Source organism: Monodelphis domestica, chromosome 4, assembly GCF_027887165.1.
Source record: "Monodelphis domestica isolate mMonDom1 chromosome 4, mMonDom1.pri, whole genome shotgun sequence".
In the NCBI taxonomy this organism is placed as follows: domain Eukaryota; kingdom Metazoa; phylum Chordata; class Mammalia; order Didelphimorphia; family Didelphidae; genus Monodelphis; species Monodelphis domestica.
In genome coordinates, this window is record NC_077230.1 from 359,074,346 (window position 1) to 359,092,229 (window position 17,884).

Genomic DNA, 17,884 nt, shown 5'->3' on the forward strand with positions numbered 1-17,884 from the left:
ATGTGCAAAGACTCTAAAGAGACTCTTATTATAAAAAATAAAATATTTATTGAAATATATAAGGATAACAAGGATTTCTAATTCTAAGGGATTCTAAATCTACCCAAACAAACTCCCTGGTTCTGTAAGGAACCACTTCTCCTGTGTTTCACAGGCTACACTAATTCTCCCCGATCTGACTAACCCAAATTTATACTATCTAAATAAAAACTGCCACTATTATCCCTATAATTCTTAACCTTGCCTTCAAATTACAAAATATCAAAGGCTAGCTGACTGAGTCTCAACAAGAATCAAGTTAAGAATCTGAGCCTGAATAGACTCTGAGTCCAAACCAAAGACCAGGTTTTTCTTTGGTCTTCTCAGAGTTAAATCAATCTATAAAAACCACAATAGATAGACAATAGTGCTTCCCAAGTTGGGAAAGAAAAACACTAAGTCCCTTTAGGTCTTTCCCTCAGACAGAGAGAGAGGCAAAGATGTTACCTCTTCCAGCCCTGAGAGTATGTCTCTGCTAACTGCCAGAGAGCAACTTCCAACTGCCAGAGAGAGTAATTGACACAAAAAACCATTATAACTGTCAACAACTGAAATTAACATGCTTTCTCAGCTCTGCTTCAAACTCTAATTCTTTTCTCAAGCAGCCACTTTACTTCTTATCTCTAAACTAATAAAACAATACTTATTTCCTAATATGATCCTTACACTGATCAGTGGAAGTCCCTAGAGATGACATGATTCTAGGATTCTAGGACATAAGTAAAGCCTATTCAATTAGAGGCTCTAAGAAGGAGGGAATAGAGTGGCTTCAACAAGCCACCAAGGAAAATATAAAGGGGTCTTTTTTCTTCTGGGACCAGAACTAGGGCTCTCTCCTTAAACCTAAAAGGTATGATCTTATCTGTTGGGGCAATCTGGTCTGCCACAACTTGCAGCTGCTTGCACCAGGTCTGCATAGATGAGCTACTGTCAACTGGAAACTTCTCTGTTTCTCTCTGTCTCTGTCTGTCTGTCTGTCTGTCTGTCTGTCTGTCTGTCTGTCTGTCTGTCTCTCTCTCTCTCTCACACACACACACACAAATTATAATTTAGTGTAGTCTCCAAGAATTTAATCATTATGAAATTGAACTGTCCATGGTACTAAGATTAAGCTCATTCTGAGACTTGCCTCTATCTTTTGGAGTTGTTATACTCTCCAGCCTTTGTTTAGTTCAGCTTGCCTAGTGTGTCTATTTTCTGACTCTTTAAGCCTACCCAAAGCAAATGTTTGGCAATCCTGTTTACCTAGCTAGAATATTATGTGCTCTGTGTCTTTACCCTCACCACTTAAATATTTTATTACAAATTTATTTTTATTATTCTATAGCTTTCATTTCCCAAAGAGTGATAGATTTCTGAGGACAAGGGCCATAGCAACTATTTCTCATGTATGGTTACAAGGATGGTTTCAATATTGGCTTTCTTGACATAAAAGAGATTAAAGAAAGGAAGTGATTAAGTTGGAAGTATGGGAAGGAAGGAATGGTGAAGGATTTTTTTTTTCTTTTTGTACAGAGAAGGAAATGGAAGTTTAATAAAGGATGAATTATCAACCTACAAGTACCAATGTAAAGAGGAGTTTCATAGCCTATTGAAACAGAGATCAAGTTAAATGATAAACTACAATGTCCAATTTTATCCCAGAACCAAGGATTGCAAAGTGGACAAAGAACCAAAATCAGAATGAGGAAGACCTTGATTTGATTCAAATCTTGTCTTTGACACATAAAAGCTGTGTGACCCTGGGCAAGTCACTTAACCTTTAAGTTCTTCAGGCAACTCTAAGATTTGAAGTTAAGTTGTAGGTGCTAATCTGCATTGGCAAAGGGAATTTCCTTTCAGGGTCTTCCATAGATTAATAACATCACAAGTCTAATCTTCTCCCACCCTAGAATCCTAAAACCAAATTCTCTGTGGTCAACCCCAGAGTTCAGGGAGGGAATAACAGAAAGGGACAGTGGATTATCCATATGAAACTTTGGCATGTATAAGACATATAAACCATTCCAACTCCCAAAATGCACAAAAGTGATAGGAGACCCATAAAAGTGGGTTGCTCACTTTTATACTCCAGGTGGAAGCCAGCAGCAGATACACTGATATCTGAGTAGAAATGTAGGTAGAGGTGATTGGATGTGCTGTTGAGAAGGGCAGGCACTGTTGTTCCTGTAGAAAAGAAATCCCCAACATATTTCTGTTAAGATGTCCTCCCTCCATTCCTTCTTGACTCTGTTCATTGACTTTCAGACCTAAATACTAGAATCATGCTCCAAGCCATAATTTGTTCATTTCTTCTAAGTTCATAATTTGGACACATTTTCTATTATTTTCAAGTCCCCAAAAAACCTTCAGTTCCCAATGCAGTAGTCAGTACTTGGTTGGAAGAAGTTCAGTGGAAATTTCCCTTTAGCTATCTGTAGAATAAGTTGCCTGTTCCAACCTGAATATTTAAAAAAAAAGAGGTAGGTGCATATAACAGCCAGGTGAATTTTAATGAGACGATGAGTTTTGTTGCTATCCGAAGTTTCAATTGGGCTTCAACTGAATATTATGAAACCTTTCAAATTTTATACTATACAAAGTGACAAAAATTATCTGAGAAATGTATAAAGTGTAGAAAGTGAATATAGGGTCACCCTACCTTTCTTAATAAACTGCTGAAGTTGAGTTGGGGATCCTAATTGTTTAGCTTTGTATACTGTGATTTCTACTAACTCTCAAGCTAATCCTTTCTTACCCTCCTCTCCAAGGTCCTCTTACCTGAGAAGCTTCCCAGCATGGTCACAGTGTTGTCTGCACCATCAAAAACCTCAAGGGAATCCCAGTTCTGTTCAGTGACAAAACTGATGACTTGAATCTAGGAAGGCCAAAGAAGAGATTTTTCATTGGCTAAAGCAAAAGGTGACAATCAGAGATACATCACCATGCCTTTAAAAACATCCATATAACATAGGTTTTTGTTGTTTTAAAATTAATAAGATATATTTTTCCAAAAATCTCATTCTCTTTATGATTCATAAACATTCTCCACTTCACAGATAGAAACCACAATGCAAGTTGTATATATATCTTCTGGAAGCTTATTGTGAAGTCTTTTCTGCCATAGTCTGTGATCTGTTAAGTGACTCTTTGGAAGAGGGAGTCAGAATATAATCAAATGGGAAAGATGTGAACACAAAGAACAGTTAAAAAATCCTTACCTTTTGTCTCAGAATCAATACTGCTTATTGGTTCCAAGGCAGAAGAATGGTAAGACTAAGCAATGATAGTTAAGTGACTTGCCTAGGGTCACAAATCTATAAAGTGTATGGGGCCAGATTTGAACTCAGGACCTCCTATCTCTGAGCTTGACTCTCAATCCACTGAGCCACCTAGCTGTTCCCCACAAAGAGCACTTTAAAAAAAGGTAAGTTTTAAAAGTGGCAAGAAGATCAGGAATGACTATTTACAAGTATTAACCTTAAAAAGGTTCCATTATGACCCTGGGCAAGTCACTTGACCCCCATTGCCTAGCCCTTACCACTCTTCTGCCTTAGAGCCAATACATAGTACTGACTCTAAGACGGAAGGTAAGGGTTTAAAAAAAAAAAGGTTCCATTACTTTCTTACTGATATATGAAAGAAACCTGTTAACTTTTCTTTGCTAGAGAGTGAAGCAGGGTAAGGTGAGAGTTTTCTTATGTTTAGTTAGGTCAGAATACCTAGAGGGAATCCAAACTACCCAGGAGTACCAGTGGGAAATATTGTCAGCAACTAAAGGCTTGTTCCTCAATGGAGGCAGGATAAAGATTCTCAGACAATTTTTTTTAAAGTAGCTTTGAAAAAAAAAAAAAAAAGCTTTGAAAGACATTTGGCAGTGTCTTTCTACCATCCTGAAGTGCTCTTTTATAGAAGGGACCCAAATAAAATCAACCTGGATTCTGAAATACTTCTGAGGATTAAAAAAACTTCAGATTTCCATTTAAGCTCATTAGCCATAGCCCATGCCCATGCTGTTTTCAGTAACTCTCCTATTTCTGCCCTTGAAGTTTGGGAATGAGGAGAGGTCTAGTCTAATATGTATTTGACCAAAAAGAAAGTCTCTCTAATATCCAGTAAGTGTTCATTCAGCTCTCACTTAAAGGCCTCTGAAGAGAATCTCCTACCTCCCAAGACAGTCCATTCTGCTTTAGAATACTTCTAGCTTTGAAAAGTTTTTATTTCTATTAAGCCAAAATGTGCTTCTTTACAATTTGTATCAACTGCTTATCCTTCTGCCCCAAATCTAATTACATCATGAAAATCCTTTAAATACTTGAAACTAGCTGTTATGTTATACCCAAAGGCCTCTCTTTCACAAATGAAACACATCTCAATACTTCAACCAAGACACATGATGTTTATTCTTGGGGCCCTTACAAATGCTCATTGGGATATTAGTCAATTTATCAATATTCTTCCTAAAATTTGGCCCCTACACCTGAAAATCATACTACAGCAGTGGTCTAATAAAAGGAGAGAACAATAGTCCTATCTTTTCCTTCACTTTGTCCACATGTTGTTGTGATTCAGTCATTCTGAATTGTGTCCTACTTTCTGTGAGCCTAATCAAAAAAGTTTTCTTGACAAGGATACCAGATTGGTTTGCCATTTACTTCTTTAACAAATTTTGCAGATGAGTAAACTGAGGTAACTAGGGTTAAGTGAGTTGCCTAAGGTCACATAACTAGTTAGTTTCTGATGCCAGATTTTAACTGGAGATGATGTATGTAAATGATTCCAGGTCTAGTATTCTATCCAATGAGCAACTTATACTATGGTTATCTCAACTTTTTAAAGTTGATTCATCTGAATTATAAGGAGCTTGTAGCCCACAAAACTTTTTCAGATGAACTACTCTAGCCACACTTCCATTTATTAGTATTTACGAAGTTGATAATTTTAAGCTAATGTAAGAAATATTTAACCTAAGGTTTCACATTTATCCACATTATGTATTATTATTCTAGAAATGGCTCAATCTTTGAATCAGTTTGCATCTTTATATATCCTCGTTTTTATACATTGCTATCTCTCCCAATTTATGTCACATGGAAATATGATGAGCATAAATACAAAACATTTTTCCCCATCATTGAAAAAATTATTAAACAAAATAAAGTCAAGGGTTCCTAGAACTCCACAGCGGCTTTCACTATAACCTGACTGAGCAATTAATGATTGCCATTTGGACTCCTGAATGACTTGGCCATATTTCTTCATCTTATCCACAAAGAGCACATGAGAAGAGACGTGGTTAAATTCTTTGCCCAAATCTCTCTATATTATAGCACTCCCTCATCAAGTACATGAGGTCAAGCTGGCATGTTCATAATGAAGCCACTCCATTCCATGTTAATTCTGTAATTTGAAGGAAAAGATGTTTTCTAAAGAAAAGTGAGGAGCAATACTAACTTTCAGATGAGCATACTCAAAAAACAAAAAACATAGTGGTACTTAGGATTATATATATATTGGCTTGAATCACAAATTGTGGTTGTCTCCCCTTGGCCATGCTTATTGGCTGAAGCTAAGTATTCAGGATGACCACAAACAAACAAACAAAAGAAAATAAAATTTTGTTTTAGGGCTATGGAAATTAATTTGAAAATTAACATTTTATTTATGGATAGCATTGGAAAATCAATGAATAGTAATAGGGTAAAAATCTTAATTTCTGGCTTCCTAAATGTTTTGACTCAAAATTTCCTTTTAAAAAACAAATAATATTATAGGGATGCTGCAGTCAGAGCCAGAGGAATGCTGTTTAGGCAGCATGAGTGGCCTCATGCCATGATGAGACTGTCCAAACCAACTTTAAAGAACAGACTCCTAATTATAATGAGGCCATTTCTCATCTCTTCCCCTAACCATATTGTATTTTAGATTTGTTAGTTGTTGTTTTTTTTTTTTTAATACCGAGTAAATATCCTGGTTTGAGGAGAAAAAATGTTTGTAGATTAGGCTTCATTAGCTTGCCTTGAATTTGGACTCCTGTGGGACTCTTACTGGTGGCAGTGGTATTTCTTTACATTTGTGGAGCACTTTTAACTATTTTGGAGTGCTATCACATCTCTGATATCAATACATAACCATTACCCTCTTTAAAATAAGAAATGCACTGATAACCTGGAGCATGTAGGGAGAAGAGTGATCAGTTTGATGAGCACCAGCAGAAGGAATTTAGAATTTTTTAACAGGGCAAAGAAGGCTTGGGTTAGGGTGTAGAGTGTAAAACATAATCACTAGTTTCAAGTATTTGAAGGTCTGTCAAGTTAAAGAGAGATTAAATGTTTTCTGTTAGATATGTAAAAATGGAGATTTGAACCCCAGACTTCAATCCCCAGAAGTCCTTGGTACTTCCCAGAATTCCCTATAATATCACCTAAGTCCCCACCTGGGTGAGATCACAATTAGTATTTAAACTGGCTGTAAAGCCTACTTCGGCCTCTTCCTCTACTCGGACATTGTAACATGTAGTAATGGCTGTGAATGGGCAAATCAGCTCTAGGTGTGTGGTTTATTATTTAGTATCCTTGATTTCTAATAATCTTTAATAAACCTCATAAAATATAATACTTTTATTCCTAGAAAGTAATTTAATTTTTATAGTTAATGGTGACCACTAGATTGGAAGAGAATTTCTCAATTTTTTTAAGAAGTTAGCCTAGATAATGTTTTTTAAGCCACGTTCCTCCTGCCAAGGCTTTTCAGCAATGCTGATTCTTGAGCTCCTCCTTGACCAAGATCACTCACCTGGTCCCAGCCCTGCCCACCTGGCTCCTTTTGCCTGCTTCTGTCCAGCAATCTGGACCTGCTTGACCCAGATCACTCTCCTGCCTCCAGCCCCAGCCCCGGCCCCAGCAACTCTGGCCTCCGACCCAGATCTCTCATTGCCCCAGGCCCAACCCCAGGACCCAGGCTGCTGGTTGCTGATCCTGTGTCTTCAGGAATCACAACCCAGCTGGTAAAAATGGGGGTGTTCTTTCCTTAGGCTACAATTAGCCTCCAGGTGGCAGGGGGCAGGGGACCACAGAGGGGGAGAACAAGGAGAAGGAAGAGAGTTTTCCAAATAGGAAGTTACAAGCATGGCGTATTTCACAGGATATCTTTTGAGTGCACTGATTCTGTTACTTATCTCACCTGAGATTCAGAAGAAAAATTCATCTCCCTGCAACTCTTTGGCCAAATTTGAGATTCCAAAAACCCACTCTAACTATGGGGAAGCAGCTCAGTGGATTGAGAGCCAGGCCTAGAGACAGGAGGTGCTGGGTTCTAATCTGGCCTCAGACACTTCCTGGCTGTGTGACCCTGGGCAAGTCACTTGAACCCCATTGCCTACCCCTTACCAATCTTCTGCCTTCTGACAATAGGCATCTAAATGTATAATTATTTTAAAAAATGAACACTAAAGAGACTAAAGTTTATATTTTTAAGACATTTCAGACTCTAATATTTTATAAAAATCTGTATTCTATTGCATTTTTCTGATTGTTTTGTTTAAGATTTAATTTTGTAGTTTTAAGTTCATATATTAATGTATTCAATACTATTCTGTTACACTGAATCATTTTAATGTACTGGGTTTTAACTATTGTTATATTCTGTTGTTTTTTCCCTATAACTACACTGAATATATATTATTGAATAAGCACATATAAAACAGCTTTTTTTTTCTATTTTTGACTTTGTAAATTGTCACAAAGAGGATGGACTTTATAAAAACTAGTTAAAATTGTATAACAACCTTTGGAAAATTTAATGAGCTAAATATCTCAAATTGATTTTGAGGGGTCTTTTAGACATGATTCTTAGAATTTTTTTTTAACAATCTCTGGTCATTTCCCCTGCCATTTTAGTAGCTGAAGTGAAATACAATTTTAATCCCCACCTCCCACATTTATAAAAATGTTAACAGATGGAACATCACAGTCTCATATCAAAGGAGCTGGGAAGTTAATCCCAGGGCATGTTACCCCTAACCCTGGATGACTCCCAAAAAAGGAGCATCTCTCATTTATAACTCTTCAGCCCTCTTTACCAAACATCAACAGTACAGTTTTGGTTTTTTTCCTAGACTCCCCTGTTACATTTTTAATGAAATCTAGGTTTCTTGATGATGTTCTAGACCAAAATAAGTTTTACTATGTTTAAAAATATATTTGCCAAGGTTGAAAGATTTGCTACATCTGTAAAAACTGTGGCAAATATCCATCAGTTCAAAGACCTTTAAAAATGCCATACAGCAACTTATGTGAAATATGATAGTGGGTTTGTTTGCTATTGTAATGAATTGGGCTACTAAGAATTTTGGGGATATTTATATCTACATATTTGTACTACTGTTCTTTATTAAAAAAAAACTGTTACTTTGTAAAAATCATTTGCTTGTACTCACAGTGGATCATGGCAGGTATGAAGAAGAAATGGATCTCATTTTTGGTGAGAAACCTTGTATTCTATATTTTCTTAACTGACACAGTGTGTCAATGATTATAAGCTATATTTTTGAATTTGAAAACTTTTATTGTTATATTTTTCTTTCATTTGCAATATACTATTTCAGACTTTTATTTTTTCTCTCCTTTTTATATTTGAAAAACATGTCACCAGTATTAAGATTTTCTTTTTTGATTTAGCAGTAATATAAGTTTAAAATATATTTGCTATAATGTCGATGCATGCCCCAAAAGCTTGAGACTGTAAAAATGATGACACTAATTATTTTTAAAAAATTATGGGACTTTGCTTAATTATTCTAGACAAGATATACAAAAGAGCCTTTGCACAGGACCAAAGAAGCACAAAGCTAAACCTGAATTGTGCCAAAAGAGCACACCGGTCAAAAAAGAAGAAACCAATCCAGGTAGGATTGATGCACTTCTAAGCCAATACAAAGGACTTGAACCTAGTGTGAAGACTCAAGTTTGTGACACTTAACATACATTAAGATGTAGGCCTTCCTTGTATCCACACTCTTCTTGAAAATACTTACAGACAAGTATCTCAAATTTGGCTCCTACCTGGCTCCTATAATCTAGTCCCTTTTCTGTCTTTCATAAAGTGGAAACTTTCTATAGTCCTGGCTACTGACTGGGTAAATACATCATTGCTTGGATCATTTTAATTGTGCCCTTATTCAAGGGCCTGTTATAGATTTATTTTTCCTTTACTTGGAATTTTTATACATAAGACTTTGATAGTCTATATTTCATCTAGAAATTATCTTTTTTATTTGGATTTTTAAAATGTTTTTGATTTCTCTTACCAATTGATTGATATACATCATAACTCAGCCATGTATCCCTAAGTGATCCCTGTGTTTTTCAATCACCCAGTTCAAGGGGGTAATATAAAATTAGTATTATTTTAAATTTCAAAGTTTAAATTCCTTAAGAGAGTAATTTTAGGTTAAGAAACATGCTACCTTTCCAAATCCAGAAACTGAACTGTTTGGAGAAGACACCATGAAGATGCTTCCACAGACCAAAAGCTGCATGAGAAAGATCAAGAATGAACTTTGGGTGTGGGGTTTGATTGAACATTTACTTGTATGTATACTCTTATGCCAAAGGTGACTTCCCCCTGTAAATCTTGAAATCTCTCAGACTTGTGAATGTTAAAAATTTCCCCATTGGGGAATTCTTAATTGGAACAAATTCCCTACTGAGAAACATTCCCCATTTTGATGTGAGAACTCGCCAGGATCAGAAATGGGAGGACCCCTACTCTACCTGTACTTAAGACTGCTTTAGGAGAGAAAACTCCTTGCTAAACAATAAAAGTACTTGGACCCATGCTTATAATAAGGCAAGGAGTTCTTTGAGCCAGGCCTGTTTTTAGAATTGATACAATGAGATGCTAGGTACCTAAAAGGGTCGGGCAAGTTTTCTCTTGATGAGATTAGTTGACTCAGCTGTATTTTCTCTCGTTCAGACTTACTGAGGAGATTGGTCGACACAGCAGCATTTTTTCTGATTCAGACTTACTGAGGAGATTGGTCGACTTAGCAGGAATTTAGATGGGCAGTCCTTTGGAAAGCGTCTACAGTGATTGGTAGATGTAGGGATTTAGGGGAGGTGACATGGGAGAAAAACCCCAATATAAGAAAAAGCAGAATCTCTTGAGGATATATCCTTTTGGAGAATCTCTGATGAGGATCGCTTGGGAAGAATCTCTTGAGAGAGGCTCTGGAGAAGGGAAGCTCTTGGAGGACAATCTCTAAGGAGGTCTCGCTGGAGCTCCTCTAAGGGGACTCTGTCCCTCTGGAGGCTCTGGAGAGAGGCCTTTTGGAACAGTCTCTGGCTGGAAGGCTCTCTGGTGAAGTCAGCTGAGATGGAGCTGGCCTGGTGTCACTAGAATCCTTGTTTAGGCAGACCTTGTGGTGAGTGTTAAAAGACTGACTGACTGATTTCTCTCTTAAGACTCAGGTCTAGGACATATTGGCTTGAGGCCCTTCATACTTATTTCCGTTTTTCTCTCTTTCTCTCTTTTCTTTAATTCCACATTTGTATTAATTAAAATCTTTATAAAACCCAGTTGACTTGGGTATTTGAATAATTGGGAATATTTCCCTGGCGACCACCTTATATTTGATTTAAAACCAAGACACTGTAGTGAAACATATTTTCTGTGGTCAAATTTACTCACCCTCTCTTATATCTATCACAATTTATATCTTCCACCATTTTAACTCACTACAGTTTAAGACATCAACCATTTTAAATCTCACACCCCTTACTGGGTTTTTGTCAATGTGCCTAGCAATCATTGGCTTTGTTTCTTTTTTCCTCTTATCCTCAAATTATTGTAATCTTTAAGTTGATTATATTTCCATGATCCTTTGGGGAAAACTGGTTTCCCAATACTATCACAGGGGGGTATGTAAAAATGGAGATTTGAACCCTAGACTTCAATCCCCAGGAGTCCTTGGTACTTCCCAGAATTCCCTATAATATCACCTGAGTCCCCACCTGGGTGAGATCACAATTAGTATTTAAACTGGCTGTAATACCTACTTCGGCCTCTTCCTCTACTGGGACATTGCAACATGTAGCAAGTAGGCTGTGAATGGGCTAATCAGCCCTAGGCACATGATTTATTATTTTGTATCCTTGATTTCTAATAATCTTTAACAAACCTCATAAAATATAATACTTTTATTACTAGAAACTAATTTAATTTTTACAGATCTCATGTGGCAGAACTGAGAGTAATGGACAGAAACTTAAGAGAAGCAAATTTTAGCTCAATGTAAGGAAAATCATTTTGACAAACAGAATTTGTACATAAGAGGAAAGTATTGACTTAGGAAGTAGTGAGTTCTCTATTAATGAAGGTCTTCAAGCAGAGGTAGGATCATCACTCATTAAGAATACTATAGGGAAAATGATGATTCAAGATTAGATGACTTAAGGATCTTAGAGACTATATTTTTAAAATGAGCAAACTGAAGCAAAAATGGTTTATAATAAATCAAAGTAATAGCTGGGACTAGGTCCCAAAGTAGCCTTGACTCAGACTCTATCCCTATCCCTGGGACTTGGACACAGATGAATTTGTTCCCCAGCATGACTACATGAGAAATTTGAGCCCTGTTCTGACCCTTATATACATAAGACTTTCTCATAAAAATCTAGTCCAATCCCTATTGCAAATCCACATTGCAGGTCCAAAAGTTCTTAGAGAAAGAAACTTAGGGCCCTGCTTCTGATCAGAGAATCCATTTAGCATCTAATAGCAAAAGCCACAAGTATAGTCTGGCTTACAAGAGACAGAATACAACTCATTTTGAACCGAACATTTATTGAATCTAGAAGCAAGAAAGGACTTAAGAAAATTTTCCTTATTTTGACATGAAATCTGCCTTTTTGCAACACCCAACTTTTACCACTATAGTTCTGACCTATGATCAAGTAAAACAAATACGTATATTTGTTTTATAATATCTTGTCTATGTGACAACTGCCTTTCAAACACTTAATCAGCTACCATGTGGCTCCAAAATCTTATAAATCATTGTCTCAGTTCTTATAGTTGAAATATGGAGATAAGCTTTGCTCAGACAGCATATCTTCCAGTATTCTTCCTGTCCTCTTCACCTTCTATTTGCCCAAAACATGACCAATGTTTACTCCAAACTGAACCCAATACTTTGCCATATAGTCTGAAGAAGCTAGATTAATAGTAGAACTATCACATCCCTTGTTGTACATTAAGACCCAAATATCTTAATGTAATTTTAGAATGGACTCTCTTGGTTGTTATGTCCCAAGGCACTTTGGTCTTTCAGTATACAAAAGCCCTCAGGAATTTCTTTTAGCCCTATTTTCCCTAACTAGAAAGTACTTCTAAGAAAGAAGCATCATAGTATAATGTAGTATGAGCTCAATGTGAGATCACAGAGTTTTAACAGTGCCACTTCCTATATGTGTATGTGATGTTGATCAGGCAAAACTCTCCAAGTCTCAATTACCTCAGAAAAATGAAGGTGATAGGGAGGACAAATTGATAATCACTCAGATCATTCCTAGCTATAAATCAATTATTTTGTGATTATGTGCCTTTTTAAATGGAATGGAGGTAGTGCAAACATCAACAACATCGAAATAGGCTTTGATTAAGGACACAAGTAAAACCCAGTGGAATTGCTTGTCAGCTATGGGAAGGGGCGGGGGGAAGGAAGGGAAAGAATATGATTCTTGTAACCAAGGAAAAAAGTTCTAAATTGACTAATTAAATAAAATTAAAATAATAATAATTAATTAATTAAATGGAGGACTTTGCATGTATTCCTGCTACATTTTATCTTACAAGAATCAGTCTGTTCTTCAAAAATTTATGGATTTAAAAAAACTGGGGGTGGAGTCACGATGGAGGCTTAGAAGCAGATTCTTCTGTGAAAACCCTTCCACACCAATCAAAAACAAAGTGCTTCAAGAGGGACAGAATACCAAATCCAACAAGAAAACAGAGCCAGGGGAACCTCCTGCTTGATTCAACTTCAAAGGTATGCAGAGAAGGTTGAACTCTCAGATTTAAGGAAAAGAAAGAAGAAAGGTCCTAGGGCCCCTCCCATACCTACTGTGCTGAGACTCCAGCAATTGGTGGGATCTCAGGGCAAAGGCTCCAACCAGGACAGAGTACCTTGCTACCATAACTACAAAAAACTCAGGGTTCTGACCACACCTGGCAAGGAGTCAGCTGGAGGAGAGAAGCAGAGAAGAGACTAGGCTGGTCACAGCCTTCCACCACCACACCTCCATCTTGGGCCTCTACTGCTGTAAGTTTTGGCCTCAGGGTACATTCAACTCTGCTGATCAGCTCAACTGGCTTAATCTAGTTTATCAATTGTTCAGAGAAGAAGCCTCTAGAGGGCAGGAAAGCCCAAACTCATAGAGCTAGAGAAAAGTCAGGAGAACAAGTGTACAAAATAGACAGAATGCCAAACTCAAAAACAATATAGATCCACAGGTCTCTGCCACTCTATTCAACCCAAAAGGTTAGCAGATAAAGTCAAAATCTTGGATATAAGGGAATGATTCAACACCCCTCTCCCATCTACTGGGCTGAGACCTGTGGTAGGAATCAGGCTGACTGGGATCCCAGGGTGAAGGCTACAATTGAGACAGAATACCTTGGTACCACCATGGGAAGCTCAGGGCTCTGACCAGGCAGCTGCCAGGGAGAAGGCTGGCAGAAAGGAGTAGAGCAAGGATCAAAGGCAATTACCTTTAGTCTCTACACCTTTCTACTTTCACCTTCAGACTTTGCAGACAGCTGGGAAAGATCTGACTTCAGGGCACATCAATACAACAGGCTAGCTCCATCAGCCTAATCCAGTTAATCAGCAGAGCAGAGAAGAAGCCCCTTCAGGGTAGAAAAGCCCAAAGTCATAGATCCATCAAATAAACAGAAGAATGAGAATATAGCCAGCAATTAAAGAGGAACAAAGAAGGAAAAAAAAATGAGTCAACAACAGAAAAAAGAAAAAAGAAATTACAATTGACAGCTTCTACTCAGGTAACAACTAAGAACAAATGGAACATGGGAGGACCAAGGAACCTCAAGCTAAAACTCAGGAACTCCAGTGAATTGGACTCAGATTTTGGAAGAACTAAAAACATAGTTCAAAAAACAATTAAGAGACATTGAAGAAAATTGGGAAAAGAACTTAAAAAGCAAAATAGGTCATCTGGAAACAGAGGCATATGAATTAAAACAAGAAAGTACTTTCTTAAAAGCCAGAATTGATCATCTCAAAAATGAGGGAAAGAAAGTAAAAGATAAAAACAATGACCTATAAAGAAAGCAAAATAGATCAAAAGGAAAAAGAGGATCAATAAGACAGAGATGAAATTCAATCTTTAAAAATTAGAATCAAACAATTAGAAGGGAATAACTTCACAAGACAGCAAGAATCTATAAAACAAAATAAAAAAATTGAGGAAAATATGAAATACATCAATGATAAAACAACAGACATGGAAAATAGAACCAAACGAGATAATTTAAGAAGAATTGGACTACCTGAAAATCATGACCAAAGAAAAATCCTGGACATCATTCTATTGGAAATTATCCAAGAAAACTTCCCTAATATTCTTGAACAAGAGGGTAAAGCAGAGATTGAAATAATCCACAAATCACCTCCTACATTAAATCCCAAATTGACAACACCAAGGAATGTTATAGCCAGGTTCAAGAACTTCAAGACCAAGGAAAACATACTATAAGCTGCTAAAAAGAAATAATTCAGATATCACGGAACCACAGTAAGAATTACACAGTACCTGGTCGTATCCACATTGAAAGACAAAATGGTATAAAATATGATATTCCAGAAAGCAAGGGAACTGGGTCTACAACCAAGAATCAATTACCCAGCAGAATTGACTATATTCTTGCAGGGGAAAGTATGGTCATTTAATAAAATAGAAAATTTCCAAGCATTCCTGAAGAAAAGACCAGACATAAACAGAAAATTTGATGTCCAAATACAGAACTCAAGAGAATCACCAAAAGTTAATTAAGAAAGGGAAAAAAATTAAAGGACACAATGAGTTAAAATTATTTGTATTCCTATATGAAAAGATGCTATTGGTAACGCTTAAAAATTGTTATTATCATCAGGATAGCTAAAAGAAGTATACATAGAGGTTAAAGTGATAAACTGTATACAATGATATTCAAAAAAATATTAAAAACTAGGGGTAAAAAAGAGGATAATACTGGGGGCAGCTGGGTGGCTCAGTGGATTGAGAGCTAGTCTCAGAGATGAGAGGTCCTGGGTTCAAATCTAGCCTCAGACACTTCCCAGTTGTGTGACCTTGGGCAAGTCACTTAACCCCCATTACCTAGCCCTTACCACTCTTCTGCTTTAGAACCAATACCCAGTATTGATTCTAAGATGGAAGGTATGGGTTTAAAAAATGGAGGTTAATACTACAAGAAATGGGAAAAGAGATAAAGTGGGGGTAAATATATATTTCATAAAGAAGCGCATAGCAGGTAGTGGGGAAGAAGACCAATACAATGGAAGGGTGGAGGAGGTGGGCAATAGGTGATACTTAAATCTTACTCTCATTGGATTTGGCTCAGAGAGAGAAGAACAATCAGAAAGTTGGGGCAGAAAATTGTATCCCACCATATAGAGAAGTGGAAGGATAACAAATTGGCTGGTGGGAAGGGAAGCAATACAAGGAAAGGTGAGATTGGGGGTCATTTAAAAGGCACTATAGTAAAAGGGGAATAATGAGAAGGGATGGGGTGAGAAGGGGATTAACATTAGGGAGGGGAAATGGGGGAGACTGATTAAAAGTGAGAAGTTGGAGGGGAAGATAAGAGGAATAAGAGAAAAGGCAGAATCAAAGGAGGAAGTGAACATGGAGGGGAATACACAGACAGTAATCATAACTGTGAATGTGAATGGGATGAAATCACTCATAAAAAGAATGTAGATAACAAAATGGATGAAAATCATAATCTTATCATATGTTGTTTACAAGAAACACACATGATATAAACAAAGTAAGCATCATCTGCAATGGGGATCAATTGGAAGCCTTCCCAATAAGATCAGGAGTGAAGCAAGGATGCCCATTGTAAGAGAGGGAACTTAGACTTAAACTACCAGAGGAAGAAGACAAGCAGATTCATCATGCTGGAAGACCATCTTGAGCAGGGGAAGGGCAGGAAGGAGAAAGAATTTTGGAGAAGGAACAAAGAATCTGAGAAGATCCAAACAGTGGAACTCCTCTTTGGGAAGCCCACCAGAGAGGTTGATGAGCAAATCTCTGAGCCTGGAACATTCTCCTGTGAAGCCAGACCCCAATATCAAATGAAGACAACCCAGAGTAAATAGGACTTTTCCAGAAAGCTATTCACCACAAGAATTCCTCTAAATCCCTCTAAACAGTCCTTGAACTTGATAATAACTAGGACAGCTAGGATTCAGGAAAACTCTCACAATTGACCCCAGGGGGTCTGGCAGGCAAAATCTGACCCTGCAGGATTTGGGGGGAGAAGGGGTTCAATTATTATTAGGGACTTTCTATTTCCAATTCCCCAATTACCTTACCCCACAATTCATTTGCCCTACTTCTCATATGCTCCTTTAAAATAAATAGCCATTTATTAAATACAGTGCCTGCTTCATAGTGTTCAAGAAAAAAGATTTGGAGTTGGGAAGGAGGGTTAGGGAAGTTACATTCTCTCCTCAGAGAGAGAGAAGCTATCTATCTTATATTTTGTTTCAACCAAGTCTCTGAGGGAACCGTAACCTGTGGATCTGAAGGCAACCAGAATGGTGTTTAACAGAGAAGAAAGGGAAACCAATCTATCCCTCTCTTCTTCCCTTGGCTACAGTCCATCTCTACCACATTTTGGACTTGAAATTAGTGATGGGAGACTCCATTTCACCATTATCACTTCTATTATTTAACATTGTACTAGAAATGCTAGCAGGAGCAATTAGAGAAGAAAAATGAAGTGATTAAAGTAGGCAATGAGGAAACTAAACTTTCACGCTTTGCAGATGATATGATGGTCTACTTAAAGAATCTTAGAAAACCAACTAAAAAGCTAGTGGAAATAATCAACAACTTTAGCAAAATTGCAGGATACAAAATAAACCCACATAAATCATCAGCATTTCTATATATTTCCAACACAACACTGCAGCAAGGGTTAGAAAGAGAAATTCCATTTAAAATAACCATAGACAACAGAAAATATTTAGAAACCTATTTGCCATGACAAATACAGGAATTATATGAACACAACTACAAAACTTTTCACACAATTAAAACTAGATCTAAATAATCAGAAAAACATTTTAACCTTAACAGTACCTATTATTATCCAGGTACTAATAGCAACAGCCTCAATATCTTTAAGCAAATTTGGAAGTAGCCATACCATTTATAGGTAAGGAAAGAAAGAGAATTAGCACTTATTCAGCTCATACTATGGTAGTCACAATTCCAAGTACTTTTTATTAAATATTTTTCCATTTGTAGAAAATGTGTCCACTTCTGATACCTACAGAGAATTCCTATCTTCAGTACAGAATACTCTCCTTTAAGTCAATGAAGCTGCCTCCCTAAAGCAATGCTGAATCTCTGTCATCACATCATGTTAAGGGTAAAATTAGGGTCACTGTCTGAATATATTATATTAGTGGTCACCAGGGATTTAAATTCAATCCCAATAAAATACTCAAGTCAGTTTGGGATTTTTATGGTGGTTTAATTACAATAGTAGGAAGAAATTAAAAAGAAGAGGGAAAGGGGTATAAGATTTTCTCCGGCCTGGAGTAAGTCAAAGG

General features: G+C 37.0%; 1 protein-coding gene across 7 annotated transcripts in view; it reads right to left on the bottom strand.

Moving 5' to 3' along the window:
* Positions 1–17,884, bottom strand: part of CSMD2 (CUB and Sushi multiple domains 2) — a 1,065,508-nt gene that overhangs the window by 186,587 nt on the left and 861,037 nt on the right. For all 7 annotated transcript variants that reach the window (XM_056795117.1, XM_056795119.1, XM_056795118.1 and 4 more), the window contains 2 exons: positions 2,800–2,896; positions 2,101–2,205 (listed from right to left, as the gene is read on the bottom strand). In XM_056795117.1, the coding sequence (XP_056651095.1) occupies positions 2,101–2,205; positions 2,800–2,896 (202 nt within the window). The remainder of the gene's footprint in view (positions 1–2,100; positions 2,206–2,799; positions 2,897–17,884) is intronic.